Here is a 20,728-nt window from a genome sequence, read left to right as displayed (position 1 = left end):
ACACATCACTAGCACAGACTACTATTTCCCAAGTTCCACCTCTGTATATTGACTTAGATTGATCTTTGACAGTATTTGTCCTTCAGGACCCACACTGTTTACAGACTGTAGCTGGTTATTTTTGTAAGAGCCTCGCACCTAAGAGGAGCAACAGCTCGAGAGGAAGTGTTAGGTACATTGAACTTTACAACATGTTACCCAGAGACACAGCCTTCAGCACTGAGGGTAAAATGTGGAAGTAGGATTCTATTCCCATCTTTTTGGCAGTGTAAATGTTAGACATCTAGCCTATGCTAGCCATCTAGGCTTTGCCTTTAGTGAAGGGAGAAAAAGAGGCACTGCTAGGGAGTGATTCATCTCATCCTAGAATAAGACAGGCCTTAAGATAGATGGGCTCAGCTTGGAAAAGCTTCTCTCCTCCTGCATGGGCTTCAGTGGAAGACTCTGCCTAAGTTTTAGTTGGCTAAAGCAAGGTGAGATGAAGTCCATGCAGACATTTTATCTTGAACCAAAGCTTTCTAAAATCCTTGTTCCTCTGCTGTTTCTAATCTCAGGTGGACTGCCCCAAAAGCTGCACTGGATGAAACACAGAGGGAGGTTCAAGGGGAACCAAGTGTAAAAATGCATTATGCAATGCTTAGGTGAAGAACCAAAGGTGTGAACAGAGAGAGGTCAGGAGGTCTTTTCCAACCTAAGATTTTGTGATTTTGCGCATTAAAATACAGAGAAAATAAGAATAACAGGGCAAATACAAACAGGCAGATGGTCAGCACCCTTACCTATCTCAATCCTACATTTAATCACTGCAGACTATACTTTATTCTTATTAAATCAAACTTCTTTCTTCTGTGTGGGTGTGTGAACATTAACAAATTCCAAGATGGACACGCCAGATAGCAGGACAGGAGGTCTGAATACCTGTAACCAAGGTGTCAGCAACTGGAGAGACTCAATTTCCAAAACCAGCTACTACAGAGACAGGAATGTTCGTATATTCAGGACTTCAGTCCTTACCAGCTGAAGTGATTGTCTGCAGTGCCCATGTCTGCATGACACGATTTTAGATGTGTTCATGGGGATGCTCATGCCAGTAAAGACACTGCTCTCTGTGCTGATCTCTGCAGCCAGCTGTGTGTATATCACATATTTTTTGTGTGTCTGTGTGTGCATGGGCACCTCTTGGAATTTGTGTACTTACTGGACTTGAGGACAGGGAGCCACAGTGGTCTCACACCTATTGGGCTGAAAAAGGAGGAATGTTGCTGGGCTCCACGGCCAGCAACCTTCTGACATTTTACTGAATTGCCTCCGCTCTGGAGTCTTTTCTGTGGTTGATAACCCAACCCAAATCATCCTATGATTCTGTGGTTTTCACTGAAATTGTAGAGATCTGTGCTTTGAATAATTTTCTGTATGTAAGAAATAATTTGCATTTTATCCCAAGGGCCTCCCATTGGTCCCATGAATGCACACTGATCACTAGAAAACTCTGGGGTGGAGCTTCATTTGGCATGAAGCTGAAATGGAACTTCAGACTAGGATTAAACCCACATATGTTTTTACCTCATTATTTTATCGTATGTTAAGTTCTCTAAGATCAAAAACTTAAACTGCACAGAACGAGACAATGTGAGTTTTGCATTTCTGAGGCTGTTTGAGCAAGAGCCATCTTTAACCAAGAACAGTTGTGAGAATACGTGCAAACACCATCCTAAGGGTGTGCCTCAACTCTCTTGACGCTATTTCCCTTCTGTGTTTGGAGCCAGTTTTTTATAAATTTAGCACATACAAATTCCTTTGGTGCATTGCTGCCAAGCTGGCCATATGTACATGCTAAGATCATTTTTTTCCTGAAAGCACAGATTATGTGCATGCATACATTACACATAAGTATACATGCAGCTGTGTAGGGCCAATTTAGAATGAAAGTCAGGGTTGCAGTGGATGCCTCCAAAAAACACAAAAACAAAAAACAAGCCAAAGGAAAAGCTCCATCTTGTACATGGCACAGCTCTCCAACAGGCTACAGAGCAAATGACTGCCATCTAGCCTGGCTATAGGCTAGTGCCCTCCTACAAGCTTCAAGCTGTGGTTATTTTACTCCACTCAGATGATTCTCATTATAACTGGGATGAGTGCTGAGTGAAAAAGTCAGTGTATGAATCATTTCATCAATTCAGATGTCTGGAATTTTGCTTTTCCATGCATTTCCTCGTTGCTACACAGATCACCAGTGTAAAACACGTTGTAGCTGCATCAAATTTCCTCTTGCTGTTTTAACCCTACAATTGCCTGTGAGCAGAGATGTATTTGCTGCTATCCAGCTTCCCAACCACTGATGATCTGTGCCTTCACTGCCTGCCTCACAGACGTCACAAAGAGTTACAAATATTTGCACTGGGGTTAAATCTAAGGGGGATCTCTTTATCCAGCCTCTGGGCTAAAGACTCTGCACTGAGTGCCTGTGTTGTTCTTCTCAGGAGGAAAAAAAAAAAAAAAAAGACAACCCAGATGTTCAGTTTAAGCCTAATTTAAGCCATGCCATTGCTCCATGCACCATCAGATCTCATCCATCTTTCCATACATGGAGGTGGCTCCAGAGCACTGCATCTTTTGCCTTAGCCATCACCCATGGCACCTCCTCCCACACTGGAGCAGAATTAGGGTTCTTTCCACCAGCTTTTAACCTTGCCAGAGGAAGGATGTATGCATGTGAGTGGCTCTGAGTTCTAGTCACAAGACAGGCTTCTGCTTCCTTACAGATTTACACAGAGAACAAAAAATAACTTTTCCCTGCTATTAACATTTACTGTTCATGTGACAGGCTCCCTCTTTCAGCTGTTTATTTGAACTATATTTTTTTTGGCCCATAATAGCTATAGTACAGTCCAGTTTGTGTTGTACACCATCATCTTACAGTCCTGTGTTTTGTACATTTCCCCCTTGCTATCTAAACACTGCACCGTTGATATTTTATACCTAGAGTCACTCTGCATGATACTGTACTAGATTTCCCCTTGTCCCAGGTCTGCCTGGGTCCACCTATCAGCCTCCATTCCTGAATGTTATACCTTGCCTTTTTCAGCAAAAGAATATTTTTGGCTGATTCTCTTCAGTGGAATGCCTTTTCTCCAGCTACAGAATCCAAAACACATCTTGCAATCTTCCCTTGAAGCCAGTAGTAATCTGAAAGTACAGGACTAGAGCAGGTTTTATAATTTCAGGGTGGGAAGTACAGAAATGGTTTTTCCTTGGTTTGTTTTCAATCTTATAAAAAACTGTAATCATGTTTTCAGAGTAATGCCCCCCTGCTTTCTCATTACTACCTTGTCTTAGCCAATGGTAATCAATCTGTATATTCAGAGACTTAAATTCCAGTCCATAGCAATTATTTCAAGAACTAGTATATTTGAATTCCTTTATTATGGAAACAACACTAACCTCAGCTTGAAGTTATGGAGTATTTGATGAATGTTTTATGATCTGACAGAGAGAAGTACTTCCTACACTTTTATCCAACAATTGATTTTAAAAATCACAGTTAGAACAGGATATATGAATTTAGCAGCACCTTTACCTTTATCTCGAAGATGATTCTACTAAATAAATTTATCATTGTTGGACAGCAAGAAAAGTTTAAAAGCTTGGCAGGAAAAACTGTCAGTTTTTTGCTTTCGTTTTCCAATGTCAGCTGTGATTTTGGGAAGAGAGAACACAACTTGGGCTGCTTTTGATCACCATCTAGTGCATGAATTAAAGAACTACACAGGTTTTAGGACTGACTTACTGATCTGAAGTTAAGCAGCAGCAGGACTAACAATACTTTCCATCATTTCTAGAAGACCTCAAATAGACTTAGTGAACTTGAAAAAGCAGGAATTTCCAGATGCCCCTAGCTGCCTGACAAAAGTCAGTTGTTTCATGAAAAGACTGTTTTCTAGTAGTCTTGACTATGATGGTCTAGGGATATAAAGAAAGCAAGACCTGCATGGTGAAATAGTGTCTTTTTCAGTCCAACTAACTTAGTGAGAAGGAGCAACATGGTTTCAAGCAAGGAATCCTTTCACCAATCCTCTTCCCTGTCTTTAAATGCTACTTTAATTTCATTGTTTTCTGATTTTTTGTCAAGTCAGAAACATTATTTGTAAAATTCTTCACTTACAAAAATTAACTGTGTGCATTGTTACAACTAAAGCCCACGTGTGCTTCAACATTTATCCATGCAATGGGGAGGATTTCAAGCCTGATAAACCAGGAGGATGACTGGACAGAGGAAGACTATCAGTACCACTGGGGATAAAAGCCCCTGGCAGCTTAAGGTGTTGACCATTTTAGGTGACTCAGGACAACTTGGACTACACTTTTCAACAGTACTGACCAACCAAGGCCAATTCTTAGATAACAGAGTATGTTTTCCAGAAGGCATACTGTGGCTCCACCCACAGAAACTCAATATCTTCACCCTCAGGAACTTACTTAAAAGACCAAAACAAAACAGAAAATATGTCTTTACTAAAACAGGCTTATACCTTCAATATTAAATGTGAATACCGTGAATTTCCATCAAAGATTAGCAGGAATTTCAGGAGACACTGGGAAGAGGACTTTGCCTGTAGACAGCAGAACAGCCTTCTTTTTAAGGGAAAAAATGCATCCTTTCCCCCATTTTCTTGAGGCCAGGTAAAGGAGCAAAGATGTTTCAACACTATGACTTACCAGTAGCCTATAGACACTGTTATACAATATCTACCCATGCTAAATCTCATACAGCAACAAGCCAGAAATAATGTCTATAGTTATCCTTTTACTTCTGCAATTCAGACTTTCAGCTGAACTCTCAGGGAAAAAGCAAAAACAAAACAAAAAACCCACCAAAAAGCAAACAAAAAAAATAAAGCAGCACTCAGCTACTGTTAAAAATGTATACTAACTCCTCAAATATTGCTGTGTTCAGACTCCATATAAGGCACTCAAATGCCTAGGAAGAACTGTAAAATCCTTACAAGTTTCACATTTTATTAGACACTGATCTCTCAATGATAATTATTTAATACATCTTATTCGAGGTAACTTTTTAGTCTAAACCTTGCCCATCAAGATATGACTTTAAACAAAGGATTGAAAGGGAGAAAAAGAAAAAGAAGGAAAAAAAGAAAAGAAAAGAAAGGAAAAGCTAGTGCTGCCGGGAAAGTAGGAGATAACTCATGCAGTATTACTGAGGAAGTTATGTTGATTTAAGAAGTGGAAGGAATTTCTTGCCCCCCTCAAACACGGGTTTTTTTCCCTGCCTGCACCAAGGAGACGTGAGCTCTAGCCCGAGCGCTAATGAGCAGCCCGAGCGCATTGCTGTCGTTCTGGTGCCCCCCGATGGACACCGCGCTCTAGCGCTGTCTGCCCATGGAAATCCTCCTGGACTGTGAAAAACAGCCTGATTCACAAGCACAAATGCTGCACAGAACAGTCTGAGTTGACCTTTCAAAGTCATCTGGTCCAACAACCCTGCAGCAAAAGCAGGGAAACCTTCAACTACATCAAGGCTGTTCAAAGCCCCATCCAGCCTGAACCTGAATCTTTCCAGGGAAATCTACATTAGCTTCCTATGGAAATCTACATTATATTAATCAAACTGAGGCATCATTCAAGCAGCCAAGACACATAGACACCTAGCACTGGCCTTGTCTCACCTTCCTTCCCCAGCAGTCACCCCATCCCGTTAGCACACATCAACCCATCACATCCACAGACTAATTCATACAACAATCACTTGCAGACTCAGTATGATGCATCTTCATTTCCAACCATATTGTGGCCCAAAGAAATTACCCACCGGTCTATAAATCAGCTCTTCCCCCTGTGAACTCATCACAGCTTAACTATACTCAGTGAAGCCTAAGGAAAAAGATGGCCATAATCACAAAGACTGCTTTAAAAGACTTAATTTCCAAAAAACTTCAGGTGGGAAAGATAGATGAAGGCTTAAAGCTCTTTAAGAAGAGATTAGATGGCCAAAAGCTGCAATCCTTCAATCAAGAAAGAAGACAGCTTTATCTAAAAGCCCATCCCGATTTATTGGAAAAGGGAAGATAGCAAAGCAATATTTAACAAGCTGAAAGAGGGAAGCAGATCAGATAGCAATCAATACAGATGTGACATGAAGAAAATTTATCAGAAGGGAAAGAAAACCTTGATTGACAGGACTAAGGAAAGAAGAAGCAGTTTAGTACGTACATTAGGGATGGCTGAAGCCCTATGCATGGTTAAATCATTAAAAATGCAGGCAAGGCAGAAATGTTCAATAAACTTTTTTTTCTGCTGGGAGGGATTCCTACCACAAATCTGATGAGCTTTCCAAGCCATCAGTAGCCATCAGGATGTTAAAGATCTACTGAAGAGAAGTTATTAGGTCTATAGGCCTGGATGGCTAAGGTTAAAAACAGGTCACTGAAACTGTGGATAATTTTTGAGGATAGTGGGGCCATTTCAGAAAACAAGCACTAGTATTAGAAGTGGTAAGGAGACAGACCTAGTGAAATAAGGTTGCTTAAGTCAAGGTGAACCTAAAGTTAAAAAAGAAAAGCTCATGCTGGATTTAATTTATAATTAGTTAAAGGTAAGAATACATAGAAATCCTAAAATTAACAGAAACAGATTCAAAATGTAGTCTTTTGTGTTCAGTTATATTTATATCTTTGCCAAGCACCACTTTTTTGGGTCAGCCCACCTTCATTATTCTGCTGATATTCCAAGTCTTGATGATTTATTTGCACTTAGACCTTTACTAGGAAAGCCTTACACAAGCCATTTAAATGAAAAATAGCAGGAACAATTCCCACGGGAACAGCACAAAAAAAATTAGGACCCCACAAAAGGAATGAAGTAGAACCAAGCAAGATTTGAGTAACTAGCATATCTCCCCACACAGGAAAAACAAAATGTCAATCAAACATTACTGCTAGTGAGGCTCCACAGAGATCAGGATTAACCTTGATGCTGATCCTCTCTGTTGGTTTTCTGAAAGTCAATAAATGACAGCTGATACCATTTGCAAGCGAGAGACTCGCAAAGGGAGAAAAACAAGGAAGACAAGCCATTGCACAGACCTGGACTGCTCAAACTCACTCAAAGGGTAAGTTATGCATGCAAAGAAAATCCCAGAGACAGCTCAAAATGGATGACTACCCCAAAAACAGTGACTCTGAAAAGATATTAGCAGTCAACAATAAAACAAAATTCATATGAGCTTCCAGGTCACACATCAGAAGCCAAAAATCCTTCCTGACTTCTTTGCAATTGTTTTCACTCTACACCCAAGCCAAAATCAGCTTTTAAAAGTTCTGTCAAGAGGCAGACTACAAAGTTTTGTAATTAGGTCATTTATGTGAGTGCTTTAAAAGAGTCAAGACTGCTCTTAAACAAAGATTCACAGATCATAAGACCACTGCTTTATCTGGGATGTCAGTTTGTTTTCCACAGGCCAATGGGAAAAATAACCCAAACCACCCAAGATGTCTTGACAATTTATTTTGTTCTCAAATTAGTAATTTATACACACAAGCAAACTTTTCATTTCAGCATTCATCACCTATATATTTTTTTTTTTTTTTACAGATCCTCCCAAAGAAATAAAGTAGAAGAAAAAATGTAATATGATCCACAGTTTTATAAACAATTGCACAGGCACTGGGGAGACAATTTTATCTCCACATACAGCAGTGGAAACAGAGGTGTTGGCAAGCAATACATAGTTCAGATATTTGTTGGGTTTTTTTACAATAATGAAAAATGGGAAGGATGATGATGACAGCCACAGAAATAACTCAATAACTAATGAAGACCTAAAGATATGAATCTATTTTGTTTATAAATAGAAGAATGAGAGGTGACTTGATAATAACTTATGAGCAAAAGGGAAAAAACACATTAGAGAAGGCTATTTTAGTGTGGATAAGCAGTTTTCATCACCATTTTGTACAGGAAGGCTAATTAGCTATTGAAAGGAGGTACCAAAGAATGTGTTAGTTTCACCATTCCTTGTGTTAGTTTCACCATTCCTTGATGTTTTCCAGTCAAGAACAGATGCCTTTCTAGAAGATATGCTTGTACAAAAGTCACTGATCTACCCAGAGAAAAGTCTCCAAAATACAGAGCTTGCCAAGTAGACAATGGCAGTACCCTAAAACAACCTCTAAACCATTCTTTTATTGAATATTTGTGACTATAAATTATGATTGCAATTCTTTTTTAGAGATGCTGAATTTGCCCAATTTCCCACATCCTTTGAAATTCCACTGACATGGGATTGCCCACTTATGCCTCATATAACAAATAGAGGGAAATATTTTCCCAGATTGACTAAGCCAGTGGTGAAATTGTTACCTATGTTTCAGATTACAGTGGAATTTTACCTTTACTGTGAGGCAAAATAAAGACTTATTCTGTCCAGCAGCTGCTCTTTTCTGGCTGATAAAGCAGAAAAAAATATTTTATTTTCCATCAAACACATAGTAATTCATGTTGTTGCAGTCCATTAATTAAGGGTGAAACTCAAAGATTTTATTTTCCTTCTGTCCAACTCACTAGAAAATGACCCAAAAAAATCATTATGCTATTTATCTTATGATCACTATTATTGCACTATGGTCAATTCAGTGTTGTTATTTATTAAACATGTCAAACCCAACAGAATGCTAGAAGACACTTGTTTCATTCAGAAACCACAGCAGGTACCAGCTGCCAGGGCTGGCACCCCACCAATACCACCAGAAAGATTTGTAACCAGAAGGAGCTTTAATGAGCAATGTAGAAATGGTTCATATAAAAAAACACCACCAACAGACCACGCCACTATTCACTGTCCATTCATCCACCTGCAACCTCTGATATTCAAGTACCTTTATAGCTACAGCACTCAGAGAAGGTCCTGTTACCACAGCCTTGAAGAGCAAAAGGCAGCACTTAAGAAGGCACCAAGAAATGGTGCCTTCCATTCCACATTGCAGTTTAACTAGTGCAAAAGCAAGACAAATCGTGCAGTGACAATTAAACAACTGCTAAGAATGATTTCTGCTTGGCCATGCTCTCTGCTTTCACTCTCAGTGAGATTCCTCCTATGCACAGGAGCAAGGGGAGGGGTAGATATTGCTGTTATCCTACATGTACCCTTCAGCTTTGAAATACCAATTATTAGTGAGGTTAATGAGTACATATAACCATCATAAAGGAATATATAGAGCCATCATGTATCAAGCCAATGGCTCTGGTGGGCAGCTCCCTTACCAGTCCCCTAAAGTGCTCACCTAAAAATCACTTCAGTCATCAACCCCACTCAGTTCAAACTTCCCCTGTAAAACCGATCCTCTGAACTGCATGCCAAAATCCTCCCAGGGCCAGGGAGCCACAGCTGGGGCAGCTGCAGGAAGGCAGCTCTAGGAGCAGCTCACAGGCACAAGGTGGAACAACGCAGTGAAAACCTGATGGTCCTCGAGGAGTACCATTAAACCCCGTGAGAGGGGACAGACCTGGGCTGCCCCATCCCTGATCAGCCAGAGCAGCCAGCACAGCCAGCACCAGCCCAGCTCTGGCACAGGCACACAATGCAGCCCCAGCACACCAGCCCTGAAATACTCAGTCAAGAAAGGTTCAAGGGTCTCAATCTTACCAGCATTCCTACAATTTCCTCCCAAGTTTTTTCTCTGCCAGGGTGCTGCAAAAGTCAACCTTCCTTCTACAACATTTAAATAGGAAAAGAATTTATCCCTTGTGCAAACCACAGAGCAGCAAGTGCACAAAACCCTTCTGTTACTGCTGTTTTTCTGAGACAAAGCTGTACATCCTCACCATACCCACACAGTACCACCTGTGCAGCTTCAGGCTTGCAAATTATTGCTTTCCCATCACCAGGAGACCAGTTAGGATCCTTCAGAGAGCCCCTGAGGCTTCTCATATGAAAGGAGTGAATTCAGAGCTGGCAGACAGACAGATCAGCTTCACAGACCCGGAGAACATGTTCAGTGCTCCTGAGGGAGCGTTCTGCAGACACCCAGGACAGAGATGAGATAGCCATGAGTCAAGTGTACTGGAGATACTCTGAAATGCTAATGTCTCTCAAGGAGTGTTTTTCTAATTTGCAGAAAATTAGGAGTTGTAAGAAGCTGAAAAAGTAATTTATTGTTCCCCTGAATGTCAGATAAAATAAGTCAGTGCATTAAAATATTATTAAAATTTGTTATAAAAAAAATAGATGATAGGGCTTTTATTTAGGTAAAAAGAGAACAGGATGAAGCTTCTAGGGACCTCAGCACTCCAGTACTTAGACATTCCCAGAATGCTTCAATTATTGAGTTCCCCTGTGATATATACTGGGTTTCATTTTGATCCACAGGCTATTAAACATGATCTATGATACTTTCAGAAAAGCAGTAGTTTGGAGTTCAACCTGTAACTCGAACTTTTTTTTTCTTCTATCACTGGTTATTAATGTGCATATGGCACCGAGAGAGCAGCATGAAGGGGTGCACAGATATTCTGGAGCACAGTGCTGCTTTAGGAGAACAAAGTGCATAAGGTCAGCCAGAACAAAATGTGTTGAGTGTCTTCAAGCTCTGCTTTCTTGCTAAAAGCAGTTCTCTTCCCAGAGAGGCACAAAAGGCCATTTAAAATATTAGCCAATATGTTCTAACTCCAAAACGAAGCAAAGGAAGTGTAATTAGTCCCATTTAAGCAGAGGAAAATACATGCAAACAAGTGCTATGTAGTCAGGAATCTCAATGTACTTTTTCATTGTCAGGGTGATGAAACACCTGCCCAGGGAGGTTATGGAGTGTCTCATCCTTGGAGATACTAAAAAGTGACCTGGACATTGTCCTGGACATCTGACTCTAGGCGTCAGGAGCTCAAAGACCTGCAATGCTCCCTTCAAACATCAACTGTTCTGTGATTCCTTTTTACAATTTTTTTTACAATGAAGTTACTTGAGTAACACTATATGTTATTCCATCCTCTCCCTTTCAATAACAATTTTCCTTTATATGATCCCAGGGGGTAAATACACACCCATATATATGTGTACGCATAGGAATACACATGCATTTACATTGAAACACTGCATATGGACACTTCTAAAGAGTTTCACAGTGTTGCATTACAAAATATGATTTTTTTTTAAATTTCTCTAGCAGTAATGAACAAAAATGCAGTACTGTTCTGTGGAGCAACATGACTCCAATAAATACTTATTTTTGTTATGCTATTGGGAAATGATGAAAGGTACAAACAAGGATGACACTGAAGTGCTCTTAATGCAAACAAACAAGCAAAGAGACATGATAAACTCTTACATTCATTACAAATTCCCTACTGTTTTCTATACTCAGAAAATAGTTTAATATTTGCTTTCAAAAAATGTCATAGTTGACATAGTTTTCAGATTAGCTTTTCCAATTGTGCCCAAACACAGAGAAAACAATCTTCTGTTGCCAACTAGCTGCTTAATTTCTATGAATTGCACCATTTTCACATAGTCCCCCCAAACATTCACCTTTCTGTAAAGAAATGGGGTTGCTTTACCTTCTTGGTCTTTCCACAGTTTAGGAGACGCCTAACAATGGGTGCAAAGCATCTGCTACTCCAGGTTCTATCTATTTGAAAGCCATAGAAATTAAAAAGTAGTGTCTTTGTTCACACAGAAATAGCAAGGAGCTCTTCTGCAGTGCTTAAGTGCCCTTTAGTAAATTGAGTCTGTGCAATAAAGCAGAGAATGCAGTTCCACTGAATCCACACCACCTCTGTCGACCTATCAGTCACAAAATAAGACTTTTTAGAAGCTTCCTGTATACAAACAGAATGATTCATTATATGGGAAGCTTTTAGCAATGCAAAGACTTGAAAACAGGTTCTTTTCAATATCTGAACTGAAAGCTAGAATGACACTCAGGTCTAAGGAGGCAGCCTGCAAAAATTGTAAGATATTGGACAAGTGGAACCCATGCTTTCCCTGTAAGAAAGGAGAACACCTACACAAAACATATACCACCACCACAGCTGATTTGCTTCGGTCCTGAAAGCACAGTCATGTCAACTGTTCCTTTTTTAACCTGAATTAAGTACCATGTTTAGCCTGTGGCCATATGGCTCCTAGTACTTGAGCCAGCTAAGGTATCATCACAGAGCATCTCATACTGTGATGGAAACACACCTTGCAGTCATCTCCTTGGAAGGTTTGGTCCTTTACTTTGAATCTGAGTCTCTTGTGATTTTATTTCCTAACAATATTTCTCTCCACTTTGTCTACTGCCCCCAGCTTCATTTCATGCCATTATGTGTATTACCACATGGAGAAATTATTGGACCCTCCATTATCCTTAAAAGGATTTCAAGCAAGAAATGACTAGTGTGAAACCTACTTCATATCTCTGGGGATCTGAGCAATCTTGCTCTGCAGGTGGCTTGGGGAAGATGAAATCCTTGTTCAGCTCGAATGCAACATATGGAGCTGCAGCAGGCCCCCTCCCACCAGCTTTGATTGTTTCAGTAGGCTGAGCACCAGGGATCAATAGACCCCAGTCCCCAGTGCGCCTTGAACATGCACAGCTCAATGTTAAGTCCCTGACAAAAGCTGCCCTGCACTCTCATCTAGTAAACCATTCAGAATCAAAATCATTGGGGTTTTCTTGCCTTTTTTTTTTCCTCCCAAGAATTAAGGTGTAGTTTTAGCCATTGTGCAGCAATGCTTTTAAAATAGAGTTGTTTTGCTGCCAGATGTATTATTTAGTGACGTTGATTGTTGCCTATTTGCATCAACTGAGACAAGCACCACTGGCCTAACATATGTAAAGATTTCTGCATGAATGCGACTGTCTTTCACTGGAGTCCAACTGATACCACACATCCCTGAAAAGTCAGTCTGCAATAAGGGACAAAGGAGAAAGCTAGAACAGAAACATGTCTGAAATATGTCAGAAATATGACTGTCATGTCATGAATTACTACAGTATCACTTAGGACTATTATAGAAAGCACGGGCTGGAAGCAGTTCACAGCCTTGTCCTATCTCATCTGCTGTAGTTACAATACAGTCATAGAAATATACCTCTGTTCTAGCCCCATATGCACACTTGATATGCCAGATATCCCATGAAAGAGCAAGTGTGACATCAGGTCACTCTCACACACCATTATACGTGGCTGAAAGTTAGGCAGGTGTACAACCTCACCAATGTAAAATATAAACTGAAGGGCCCCTAACACCTGGGTGGAGGAGTCCTAAGGTAAAATGGGCACTGTCAAGTGCATTGACTCCTCCTGATGAAGACTTCACCAGCCAATTCAGACCCTTAGACTAACAGTACTACTTCAGTAATCATGCAAGAATAAATACAAAAGAGAAAAAAAAAATCATAAATTCCAGTTATAAGCGGATACACACTCAGAAACCAAAACATTTTACTCTGAATTAACAATTTTTTTAAAAAGCATGTTATTTTTGTATTCTTATAACCCAATTCTATGGAGAATACATTTAAAACAAAGTAATGTTAAATACCCTGTTTAATTAACAGCTACAGTCACTTTTGTACTGATGAGTTATATAAAACTGCAGAAGAAGACACATATTAAAAGGGAAAGTGTGCAAATCCCTCATTAATGAGGTACTGAAACACTGCTATAATTTTTCTCCGCTATTATATTATACTGTACTGTTTCGTCTCATTTATCAAAGCTTAGATCTTTCTTCTTAACAATAACAGTCATTTATATGCAGCCAAACTACAAAAATTTTATTCATCTGCTACGGTATATTATGCAATATTAGTTGCAAAATAAGAGATGTTGCTACTTTAAAAAAATAATGCTTAATTCATTATCAAACTTCTAAGCATCACCTTCTGCTGAGGAACGGTCACACTACAACCTAAATCCTGATTATTATCTTGTTGCTCATTCTGTGGCTTCAGTGCTTGTTGAGCCTGTCTCCCCTAAGGTCCTTGCCAGCAGCCCTGCCTCCACGGGGCCCCCTGATCTCACCTCTCCTGGATTGCTGCTTTTCTGCCCCTCTTGAACACAATGCTGAGAATGCAGCTGGGTCCATTCAATCAGGAGGAGATTTTGCAGCCCTTCTCTCCAGAAGTCTGTGAAATAGAATTCTAAAACAGCACACAGCATGCTGAGGATTTAGTGCTAGGTTCTTTTTACCTGTATTTAGAAAGAATGCAGCCAATCAAGGATCATGGCACCTCTTAGGTTCCCCTTCTGAATAATGAAGTCTTTCCCAAGGGTGCTTCTGACTGCAGGTTGTCTATGTCATGATCTGGGAGCTCCCTTTCTTGTTCTCCATGTTAAAGATGGTGGGAAACCAGCCAGTTCCTCAAGCAGCTTCCCTGGGTAAGTGCCTTAAGTTTAACACAGTGAATCTGAAGCTTTTGTTGACCTTGATTTCCCTGAAAAATCAAATTTCTTCAAAGAGCCCCTTCAGAGGTCCCATCTGATGTGCTGGAATGACAATCCACCAATCCCCTGTCTAAAAGAAAGATTGCCAAAGCAATCTCTTCCACCTGTGGATTTGTGTTTCTTGAAGTCCACAACAGATTTGAAGGGTGTTTTAAGAGAAAGCAAAGACCTCGAGGGATGGCACTAGTGAAGTCTAGATGGACGACATCCACAGCCTTTCCTTCCTCACTAAGCTGGTCACATTGTCATGGAAGCCAATAATTTGGCCAATCTAACTCCTGTATATTTCTGTGCAATCTTACCATTTTTTCTTGTCATTTGTCTTGGCCTTTCACCAAAACTGGTGTCAAACTGAGGTAGGTGCTAGAGGCAGCAGGCTACTTGCTACCATAAAATTTACTTATGCAAGGAAAGTTCACGGAACCCTGTCTCTGCCATTACTCTTCAAACACACACATTAAACTATCATTTAATTGTTTCCTTCTTCAAGAGTAAGAAAAACACAGGGATGCCAGCAAATCAAATAACATTTTGCACACAAATCTATTTCGAGTAGAAATTGCAGTGACATATTTAGGACCTTTCTCATGCATAAACCTGATTTCACTGCATTTAGCACTGTGTTTATAACTCATGTAGTTTTTCTCTTGTTCTTCCAAAATACGGAGGAAAACTTTGTCAATATAACCAACTGGAGGTCTTGTTTCCCCTTCCCATTCAAATCTTGTACCATAATCAATAGGTATTTTAAATACATAAATACTGCTGAATCTGGTCCTTGATTAGGTTTTTGGTTTTTTTATTTATACTACAAAGATCATAAGATTCAGGGGTTGCCAAGGCAACACCTCTTCAACCTCCTTACATTTATGCTTTGATATGAAATCTCTCATTACACAAATGTATCACAACACCATTCAGGATGACAGGTTATTTTACAAATCTGCCTTCAGATAACAGATATATTCTTCTCCCAAATAGGAGAGAAAGGCTGGAATAAGGTTACTTTTCACTAAGGTGAAGAGAGAAGGGGCAAAATGGCATTCCAAGCTATACAGGCTATAGTAGGACATTACTACTTTAACATGACTTTGCATCCTGAGCCTTCAATTACAGCCAATAAATTTTGTATTACTTGGCCAAAAATCCTCAAAAAGAACGGAAGGAAACAAAACCAAAAAACACCTACTGCATCACAGAAGTGGAGTCTGAGACTGAGATTCTAGAATTTTGAGTTACTGAATCTAACAGCTGCCTATAAAAGCTTTACTGAACCATTGGAAAGCTAATACTCCAGCATATGTTTTTTTAGAACTACAGAGCAGGCAAAGTTTAGTAAATCACAAAAGGCTTACTAGGAACCTACTGCTTCTTTTTGAACATAGATTTTGAGGTCTAAAGTGGTACTTAGCATAAGCCACTAGCCTTCTTTACTGAGCAGTATCCATTACACAGAACTCCTTCTACAGTCATGCTCCAGGATCATTTGGCAAGGCCAGGCTCCAGCAGGAGGAGGGGTCTGTTAAAATAGTTACTCCTGTGTTGTCTTTTAGTCTGCAAGACCAATGCCTGAGTTTCACCAGACTACAAACTGATCCAGAATGAGTAAGACACGGCCAGCTGACTGGGTTAGCAGCAGGATGGCAACAGGACAGTTCCAAATGTATCCCTCCAAACTCTTCCTTGTGCCCTAGCATCCTCTGTGCTGCCTGGAGGCTTTCCAGAGATGCTATCACTAGCAATCAGGGATCTGCATGCATTTCAGTATAAGCTGAGAAAGCTGACTTTTCTAAAGAGAAGATAGTTACAAGAATATGCACAGATATTTGTAGGTACGAAGAAAATACAAAAATCGAAATCATATCTGCTTATGTTCTTTTACTTCTTCCCTCACTCCCATTTCTGCCTTGCAATCTCCAGTTCAGCTTTTCTCACCGCGACCCCGTGATACACCGACCGTTCTCAGCAGTAAACAAAATAAATCCTACGGTGTGTCACCAAAGGAAAAGGAGCGAAATTCCCACTGGGGGGCGCATACAGCACTGGCAAAGCCATCGCTCCTTCATCCCGACAATTATGTCAGCTCCAGGCCAGGGACAGCAGTCCCCAGTCTGCAATGACAAAATAACACCACTGACACATAATTCCAGTTGGATCGACCAGCAACTCCTCAATTACCACAGAGGGCCTGTTTGCAGTGTTTCTACGAGAAGAAATCTCTCCTCGCTTGTGAGGGAAGGTGCTGGAAAACGCTTTGCCCCGGGTCGTGGATGGGCTATACCGTGCGCATTGCCGCTGCTCGCTGCTCGGGGCACGGACTGCCTCGGACCGCCTGACTGCGCACAAAGCCTCGCTGCACTGTTTATAGGACTAGTTTCACTACACAGCAAACTGCTGCTGTAATCCCAAAAGATCAAAGTGGTGTCAGACTGTGGATGTGCACAGAATTCCCAATTTCACACATAACAGAGGAATGTGCCATTCATGCTGTTCTTTACTTCCCCCACCACCGCGTTGTTTTCTCACTCCCTAAACTGTTGAGGTGATGAATCAAATGACCAGTTAGTGGCTGTTCCAAATCCTTCAGGCTTCTATCACCTTCCTGTTTTGAATGTAGGAGATTGTGAAGAGCCCAAATTTCACAGCTGAAGGCTCCAGAATTCAAAACTAACAAACAGCCTACCCCCACCACCAAAAAAAAAAAAAAAAAAAGCTTCTGAGAGACACATTCTATGTAGGACAACAAGAAGGCTGACATCAGAATCAGGTATCACACCACAATCCAGTCAGTCCTGACACATTTTCGTATAAAATGGGCCATGGAAACTGAAGAAGAGCCAGTACAGCAGAAAACCTCCAAGGTTCTTTTGCATAGGACTACCCAAATTCTTCACAAAGCTGGGGACTTTAGATCTGAACAATTTGCTTATCAACTTTCACCAGCACTAAAACTCATATAACTGGCTTTAGAAGACAGCATGTTATTCTGAACAATATTGCTGAACAATTAAAATCAATTTCTTGCCCTAGGGATTTTTAAGACATATGTTTCCTTAATTATTGTCAGTTATGCAGGTCGACAAAAAGGAAGATTGATTTCTGGATAAACAGAATAACTGTGATGTTAAAATATGGTGTGAAAAGAGAAATTGTGAATGAAAGCATTTTAATGCTCATTTTAGTGATATTATGGGAATATTCAGGAACTGCTTGCAATCAAGAAACTGTCACAGCCCCGTCTGTCAATCAACAGCACCATGTAACAATCTCTCCAGCCTTAGTGCTTTCATCATTTACACCTTGATGATCAGGATGGATTCCTTCTTGTCCAGCAATACATTTGTATTGATTAATGTAATATAATGGCCATGATGGTTGCATCAGCTATGTTAAAACAAATTGATCTTAGCTGAAAAAGTCAAGTCAGTCTTATTTTTTATGACCCAGTGCTGTCATCTCATCTGCTCACTGATACATGTTGTGCCACAAACTGGCCCCCAGCATCCAAAAAGAAGTGTAACCCCAGACCTACCCCCATAGAGAATCAGGAAGGTGAAATAACATGTTTTCACTGTGAAACAGGCTCACTTCTGTAGTGTCAAACTACTTCCCAGCAGTGTCTAAAATAAGGCAACTAACAATAATCATCTGTTGTTTCCTCCAGGAGGGAAATGTGTGCCATTTCCTAGGGAGCTTTTGTCTGTTTTGCACTAGATTTTTTTTTTCAGGCTTTTATGGGGAGGAGTGAAATAGTTTATGTCTTACAATTTGGGATTTCTTAGCTTTCCATCAGAGGAGATATAAGAATCAAGAAAATGTCACCCTGCCCATGAAAAGAGGGGTTAAGATCTGCAGCGGTGGTCAGTTTTTGGAAGAAATTGCACACAAGCTTCTTTCCCTCCAAGTTCTTTTCCAAAAACACTGGCTAGGAAATCTGTGTTTCTAGAATCAATCTATCTGTATTGGTACATAAAATAAAGGCACGTATCTATTCTCCACCCTGACTAGAGGCACCATAGGGTAACAGAGCAAAGAACCAGTAAGTTACACTCCATAAGCCACTCAAATATACATGCTCAAAAGCCATTTGTCGGGCTTCACCCTTTCCCTCTTTGGTCCCATCTGTAGCCACATAAATCAGTGACACTTGCAGCATTTTCTCTTCTATGCCTTCCAGTTGCTCATTCCCAAATCCTCACTCCTCCATGAGTAGATGAGCTGCTCTAAAGCTCTGTATACATATGTACATGCATATATATATATGTACACACATATTCATATATAAGCCTTCTACTCTAAGGAGAGGACAGGAAGCCCTAAACAAAAGGAACACAATTTTGTGAAAGGATGGTAAATGCCAAGCCTTTGCATCCATACCGTGGCTATTCATGGATCTGGACTACAAAAGCATACTTTCCAAAACAATGCAGATGGGGTTAAGGAAGATTGCTCTCCTAAAGACACTCCAGCAAAAATTGAAAGTGGTTCCTGTGAAAGCTGCTGAAATGAGAGCAGATGTTACAGGAAGCATGTATATAAAGTATGTATGCCTGTTTACATAGTATGCAGATAATATCCACATCTATCTTCGAGTTTAAACTTCTAGTAGCAGATTCTATGAAAAAATAAACACAGAACACCACAGCTCTTCCAGAGATGAGCGAACAATGAATTAAATTCAATTCCTCACAGAATAACTTATTCAGTAAAACATAATACCACAATGTCTAGTGGTTTCTTAATTAAGTCTTAACTAATGATTCTCCACCAGTAAATTCAAAATTTAACTGCTGCTTTTTTTCCAAGATGTTCATGATTTTCTATCAGCAAAGAGTTACCAAAACAGCATTGTCCCATTGTATTCCTGTTGCCATTTATGTTTAACATCAGAAATATATTTTTAAGCACTAGATTATTGCAGATAATGCAAGCCAAGTTCCAAGGGCAGCACTAAGTATATGAAAGAGGTAATGAATAATCTGTCTAGACAAGAGATGCGCCAACACTGTTCCTCTTCTCTCAGCTCTGCCAGCTGCTAACAGCTTGGATAGCAAGCTGAATACTTGTTAATGTTTACATCTCTTATAGTAAGGAAAAAATTAATTATATTTGTCTAAACTAATTAAAAAAACTTAAATCTTACCAACATCTAAGAATTAAATCACCAGTCTACTGACTGGTTCGAATGGTGAGCAAAGCTGAGAGCTATTTACCATTCTTATCTGGCACCCAGATTAATCATTAAGCCTCAGGTAACACATGACACCCACCTGGTGCAGCTTTTGCCAAAATTCAGGTCCATCCTCCATTTTTCTTAAGCTTGGTGGAATGTACCAAAAGCAGACGTTTGCATACTCCGGCTAAAAAAGAGAACAAGTGATTGTTTATAAAATGCAATAGGGATACATATCACAGCTTTTTAAAGAGTTCTGCTTTATTTTTTGTGAGGGTGAATCCTCTGAGTTTATACCCTTTCCTTTAAAGCTTCCTTCTCCAAGTCACCTTCTGTTTTCTTTTTTTGAAACTAGAAATTATTTTTCATATCATCTATTCCTCTTTCTGCTGCCAGGGGCTGCTTTTTAATTCATTCTCCCTATATCCATCTTTAACTGTTTTACTCAGTAAAAAACTTTGGCTAGAAAAAGTATAAGAGAGGTGCAGAAGGTAAGTTACAGAATTCATATTTGAAGCAACTTTAAAGAATACATTTTCTTTATAGTGTTTTGGGGTTTTAAAATGGAAATTTCCAATTATGACTTTTATACAAAACACAGAAACTCAATTTTTGTGACCATTTAACACTTTCACACCTCATCATTTTTCTACTGAACAATGCCAATCTCCTCTCATATCACAGAGCACACTATACAGTGCTGGAGTTAATGCTGAATTTCTCAATTTCCACATTTTATAAGAATCTCAAGACCCCTCACAGGATGTGCACCATATCCTGAATGTATCCTGTCTAATATCTAAGCAGGTCTTTTGAGCAAAGACTGAGACTTCACATGTCTGCTTCTCTCCAGGGAAATCCTGCCTTTAAACTCAGCAGAGTTTGCTGCAAGGCTCCCAGCAAAAGTGGCTTTTCACCATGCATTATAAAATAAGGCATTTTGTGCTTACGAGGTTTCTGTATCATATATGATTGAGAAAATGTTCCCAGCAGGCCATTCCAATATCTATACATTTCCTGCTAATTTGGAACTTTTTTTTTTGTTTACCTGTACAGAGAACAATGATAGGAGGAATAGATAGCTTTGTGATGCCATCCCACACAACCCAT

The 20,728-nt window shown here is 39.9% G+C and overlaps 1 protein-coding gene across 1 annotated transcript in view; it reads right to left on the bottom strand.

Annotated features, from left to right (window-relative positions):
- Positions 1-20,728, bottom strand: part of GADL1 (glutamate decarboxylase like 1) — a gene marked incomplete at both ends in the record, with an annotated part of 75,684 nt that overhangs the window by 11,640 nt on the left and 43,316 nt on the right. The window contains one exon of the mRNA XM_084220123.1: positions 19,716-19,805. Within this exon, the coding sequence (XP_084076249.1) occupies positions 19,716-19,805 (90 nt within the window). The remainder of the gene's footprint in view (positions 1-19,715; positions 19,806-20,728) is intronic.

The sequence above is a fragment of the Fringilla coelebs genome, assembly GCF_963513975.1.
Source record: "Fringilla coelebs genome assembly, chromosome: 1".
In the NCBI taxonomy this organism is placed as follows: domain Eukaryota; kingdom Metazoa; phylum Chordata; class Aves; order Passeriformes; family Fringillidae; genus Fringilla; species Fringilla coelebs.
Note: the sequence above shows the minus strand (reverse complement) of the source record. Positions and strands in the feature narration are given on the sequence as shown.